Source organism: Gastrolobium bilobum, unplaced genomic scaffold, assembly GCF_033153095.1.
Source record: "Gastrolobium bilobum isolate Gb01-03AN ecotype WA unplaced genomic scaffold, APGP_CSIRO_Gbil_v1 utg4866, whole genome shotgun sequence".
NCBI lineage: Eukaryota > Viridiplantae > Streptophyta > Magnoliopsida > Fabales > Fabaceae > Gastrolobium > Gastrolobium bilobum.
The window spans coordinates 21,411-27,198 of record NW_026896414.1 but is presented as its reverse complement, the minus strand read 5'-3'; the positions used below and the strand labels follow the sequence as shown (position 1 = coordinate 27,198).

At 36.1% G+C, this 5,788-nt stretch overlaps 1 protein-coding gene across 1 annotated transcript; it reads left to right on the top strand.

Annotated features, from left to right (window-relative positions):
- The first annotated feature begins 2,453 nt into the window (after positions 1–2,453).
- Positions 2,454–4,913, top strand: LOC133299592 (beta-galactosidase 7-like). The gene has a single exon (XM_061499062.1). It carries the CDS (start codon positions 2,454–2,456, stop codon positions 4,911–4,913), a length of 2,460 nt encoding a protein of 819 aa, XP_061355046.1.
- Positions 4,914–5,788: the final 875 nt, after the last annotated feature.

Sequence of the window (5,788 nt, the reverse complement as noted above, 5' to 3'; positions counted from 1 at the left end):
ATATGTAATATCCGGATATACAGATTCCCATATCCGGATATCCATATCCAGATATCCCAAAACCCCATATCCGGATATTCCACGGGCAGATATCCGGATATTTCACGACAGAATGCAGCAACTGCATTTCGTGAAGATATCCTTGAAAGGTAGGGTTTTTTTACCGATTTTAAACACTTAAACATGCATTTCTAGGTGTGTTAAGCATTACCCCACAACAAGTTATCATCTTTTAGCCTTAACATGCATCAAGCTTCCAATTTTAAGTATTAAAACTCAAGTTAAAGGTTGGTGATCATACCACAACTCAAAAACAGAGGAGGGAGATGCTCTTGGAGCTCAACACAGCCCCTCAAGTCTGACTCAAAGATGATGCACGAAAATGTACCACAAGATGACTCTTTTATTCACAAAGATTGCTCCTTGGAGCAATGACAAGGCAAGAACAAAGCCCCTCAACACTCTAGTCAACAAGACAGCCCTCAAGGTACTCCAAGACAGCCTCCAAACTCAGAAAATAGTTGGTCACAACCCTCACAAAGCTCACCCTCACCCCAACCAAGTGTTTGCAAGCTCAAAGATGGAAGAAATCAAGTAAAGGTGACACCTTGGTCAAGAAAATGGAGAAGAAACCAAGAGGCACTATTCTGGTCAGTCACTCCTTTCTCCAGCCGCGCACAAGGTAGTTATCTAGGGTTGTGTGCCCTTAAAAGCCATATATATAGACACTTACCTCAATAAATACGCAGTATTAGCTTTAATTGATACGCTTATCATTTTAATCCCAAACTTCGGAATATGAAACTACACATTTTTCCAAGAATTATCATATTTTTCTTATAATTTTCTGAGTACCTTTCCGGTAGGCGCTTTTCAAAGCCAGTACCGGTTTCTAGCACCAGTTCTCATTATTTGGACTTGAAACTCGTTTTAAAAGTCCTATATGTTATTCTAGTAATTATCATGCACTTACATTAATTTTCTGGGATACTTTTTCGGTACGCATTTATACCGACTAGCAGAACCGGTATCTGCACTTTTCTTCCGAAAAGCGACTTTCAGCATTCTTAATCACTTACCATGATTATTAACGCCTCTTAATAATTATTAGGGCCCATTATAGAATCATTTCCTATTTTTGCATAATTAATTAATTAAATACCTTAATTAACGGTGCGGGTTCTTACATTGTCCATGCCACGTTGACTTGATTATGTTTTAGTTTGGATTCTAGATGTAATAATGTATCAGGATATTGTCCGAACTACGTGTTGTAGATCCGTGACTTAGATACTCACTTATATCTTTATATTGAGGTATTTCAGTTAGCTGTCTTTTGCAATTTACATACAGGCAAAGTTTTGGAAAATAATTAAGTAATCAACTTGGCTAAGTATAATGACGTCATAATTGAAAAGAAAAAGATATTCTGCAATTTTTAATTAAGCGTGGCTTAATACGATAACGTGTTAACAAACTGGATTAACACGGGGTGTTACAATATATCTCTCTGGATTGCATTTAGTAACATAAACTCATACATACAAGTCTCACACACGTGAACAACTGCTAGATTGATGCTAGGAACATGCATTCATGTGTGAGAAGTGATAAAAGATCATTTAGAACTAAGTAAGATCAAATTCAGATGATTTTGCGGTTGTTGTCATGAAATATTCGGATATATGAAATATGTATCCGGATATGACATTTTTGAATATGGTTCAAATATCCAGATATTGCATACCTCATTTAAAAGCAATAGTCGAAGCCATATATATAGAGAGAGGGTTTGTCGGATATAATGTGACTAGATCTAAGGTTCGGTTCATTAAAAATTTATAACAATGTATTTCTGGGGATATATAGTTATAATGTTAAAGTTGTTTTTCTTTTCTTCTCTCTTCAGAATTATAACTATGTATTCCCAGAAATACGTATTTATAATGCTAAAGATATTTTTTTTTCTCCCCACATCATCCGACAATGTCTGAAAAGTTGTTCAAAATAAAGAGAGAGAAAAAAGCAACTCTAATATTATTACTATATATTTCTGAAAAACTACGAGCGCATCGAATAAGTACCGCGTCTCATGCCTTATCATCTACAACAATATATAACAGCACATAATAGATTTTATGATATTCTTAGCTCTAAGAATAAGGAGCTAGAGATATAACAGAATGAAAAATTTACAAAGAAAACTTAACCGGTACAAATCATTCTTCTAGAAGATAATTGGATAAGCCGATGCATATGCATGTGGATAAAGATTAAAGCAGTGCTTATCCATTATTCTTATATGTAGATAAAGTTAATTCAGTTATATAAGTCACGAACTCAATTTAGTAGTTTAGTTATTCATTAACTAACTAACATTCTTATATAAATCCCGTGCCTTATTTCAATGTGGCAATAACAAATTAAGATTGAATAATCGTAGATGTTAAACAATGGGTGCTTCTTCTTGGGTTGTGATTTTCTTATTGAGCGTATACGTAGCTCTTTTGGACTCATGCTTTGGTGCAGAGGTTAGTTATGATGCAAATGCTCTCATTATTAATGGAGAAAGACGTCTCATATTTTCTGGTGCAGTCCATTATCCACGAAGCACAGTGGAGATGTGGCCTGACATTATTCAAAAGGCTAAGGATGGAGGTCTTGATGCTATTGAGACTTACGTGTTTTGGGATCGTCATGAACCTGTTCGGCGTCAGTATGATTTCTCAGGAAATTTGGATTTTGTCAAATTTTTCAAGCAAATCCAAGAGGCTGGTTTGTATGCCATTTTGAGGATTGGTCCTTATGTTTGTGCGGAATGGAACTATGGAGGCTATCCATTGTGGTTGCACAACATGCCAGGGATTGAGCTGAGAACAGATAACCCAATTTACAAGAACGAAATGCAAGTTTTTACTACAAAGATTGTGAACATGGCCAAAGAAGCAAAGTTGTTTGCATCACAAGGAGGACCCATTATTCTTGCTCAAATTGAGAATGAATATGGAGACATCATGTGGGGTTATGGAGACGCAGGGAAGACATATATCAAATGGTGTGCACAAATGGCTCTAGCTCAAAATATTGGTGTCCCGTGGATTATGTGTCAGCAAAAAGATGCTCCCCAGCCTATCATCAATACTTGCAACGGTTACTATTGTGACTGGTTTCAACCTAATAACCCCAAAAGTCCTAAAATGTTCACGGAAAATTGGATTGGATGGTTCCAAAAATGGGGTGAAAGGGCTCCCCATAGAAGTGCTGAAGATTCGGCTTACTCAGTTGCACGCTTTTTCCAGAGCGGTGGAGTACTCAATAATTACTACATGTACCACGGAGGAACAAACTTTGGTCGCACATCCGGAGGCCCATATATCACAACTTCTTATGACTATGATGCACCGATTGATGAGTATGGGAATTTGAATCAACCTAAATGGGGACATCTTAAGCGGCTTCATGCAGCAATAAAATTAGGGGAAAAAATCCTCACCAACGGAACAAGGACTGATAAGGATTTTGGCAATCAAGTCACACTAACAACATACACCACCACCAATGCCACAGGGGCAAGATTTTGTTTCTTAAGCAATTCAAATGCTAAAGATGATGCAAATGTTGACTTACAACAAAATGGAAAATACTTTGTACCCGCTTGGTCCGTGAGCATTCTTGATGGTTGCAACAAAGAAGTTTACAATACCGCAAAGGTTAATAGTCAAACCTCAGTGATGGTGAAGAAGAACGATGATGCTTTTGCTAGGCTCACTTGGGCATGGACACCGGAGGCAAAGAAAGACACCATGCATGGAAAGGGTAATCTCAAAGCACACCAACTTCTCGAGCAGAAGGAACTAAGTTTGGATGCGAGTGACTACTTGTGGTACATGACTAGTGTCGATGTCAACGATACTTCCATTTGGAGCAATGCAACTCTTCGCGTGGACACTATGGGCCATACTCTTCATGGTTATGTTAATAGGAGGTATGCAGGATACCAATTTAGCCAATGGGGAAACAAATTCACATATGAGAAACATGTTTCTTTGAAGAAAGGAACAAACATCATAACTTTGCTTAGTGCCACTGTTGGGCTTCCAAATTATGGCGTAGGTTTTGATAAGATAAAGACAGGTATTGCAGGTGGTCCTGTTCAATTAATTGCAAAGAATGTGACTATGGATTTGTCAACCAATCTTTGGTCTTACAAGGTTGGTTTGACTGGTGAGAGAAAACGTTTGTACGATTTGCAACCACGTACTGGTGTATCATGGAACACTAATTCGTCGTATCCTGTTGGGAAACCAATGACTTGGTATAAGGCAGATTTCAATGCTCCTTCAGGAACAAATCCTGTGGTGGTGGACTTGCAAGGTTTGGGTAAAGGACATGCTTGGGTGAATGGGCACAGCATTGGTCGTTATTGGCCTTCTTGGATTACTGCTAACAATGGATGTAGTGACACGTGTGACTACCGCGGGAAATATGTCAAGGAAAAATGCAACACGAATTGTGGGAATCCATCACAGAGGTGGTACCATGTGCCACGCTCATTCTTGAACAATGACAATAACACATTGGTCTTGTTTGAAGAAATTGGTGGAAATCCTCTAAACGTTTCATTTCAAACAGTAACAGCAGGAACCATTTGTGCTAATGTCTATGAAGGTGAAGACTTTGAGCTTTCATGCCAAGGTGGACAAGTAATTTCAGAAATCCAATTTGCTAGCTTTGGAAGCCCAAAAGGTAAGTGTGGTTCTTTCCAGAAAGGCTCTTGGGAAGCTACTGATAGTCAATCTGTGGTGGAAGCCGCTTGCATTGGAAAACAGACTTGTGCCTTTAAAGTCACTAAAGATGCATTTGGTGTAACGTATGGTATAAAAGCTAGACTAGCGGTGCAAGCAACATGTTAAGGCAATATATGATCCAAAGCAAGCTTTCTGTTGTATATGCTCTAATTATATGATGAATATTCTATTCAATTTTAGCATCACCCTTATATTTTTAATATAAAATTTAAATAATATGGAAGAGACCGGTATAAGAATAAGAAATCTTACACTAAATCTTAATTATTGATTTTTTTTTTTTGTATTTAACGCTCATGTGTTTAATAAATCCGAACTTTTAAATATAAGTAGTATCAACGATCAACCCGAATTTGGATCCTCTCATGTGAAAAATATGTGATCATATTATTTGATCACAATCACTCATTGAGAAGTCATACACTTTTCTCTCTTATTTTCACATGATCATTTTTTTATATGAGAGGATCCAAATCCAACTTATCCTGATGTAAAATGATCTTCACCCCATTAATAATAGTAAAAGATAATATTTGAAGGGAGTAATTATAACTATATATATAACTAGAAGTTGAGAAATGTTTAAAGATAATTATATCTAGATCATAAGAAATCAATTTTTATATGTTTCATTAAATTTTAAATAAATTAATAATAATAATTTATAAATAAAAAAATAAATATAAAAATGAAAAATATTTTATAATAATATAGTACTAGAAATGTCGGTGTCTTCGATCGACGGAAATTTTCTCTTCAATTTCAACCATATTTTGTCGATGAGGTAATAAGCGACAAATTTTTTATACCAAACTAATACTCCAGGCCCAATTGATTGTCGAAAATTTCGACAGAACAAGTATTGAAGGATATTAATCCATTAATTTTAATATGGAAAGGTCAGATTAAGATAACTTTATTTTCTATGCATATAAAAAAGTGTGTATGATTCATGTTTTTTTTTCTTTTTTCTTCGAATG

What these genes read in the sequence shown, in the direction of transcription:
- LOC133299592 (XM_061499062.1), top strand. Translation starts at nt 2,454, where the DNA reads ATGGGTGCTTCTTCTTGGGTTGTGATTTTCTTATTGAGCGTATACGTA.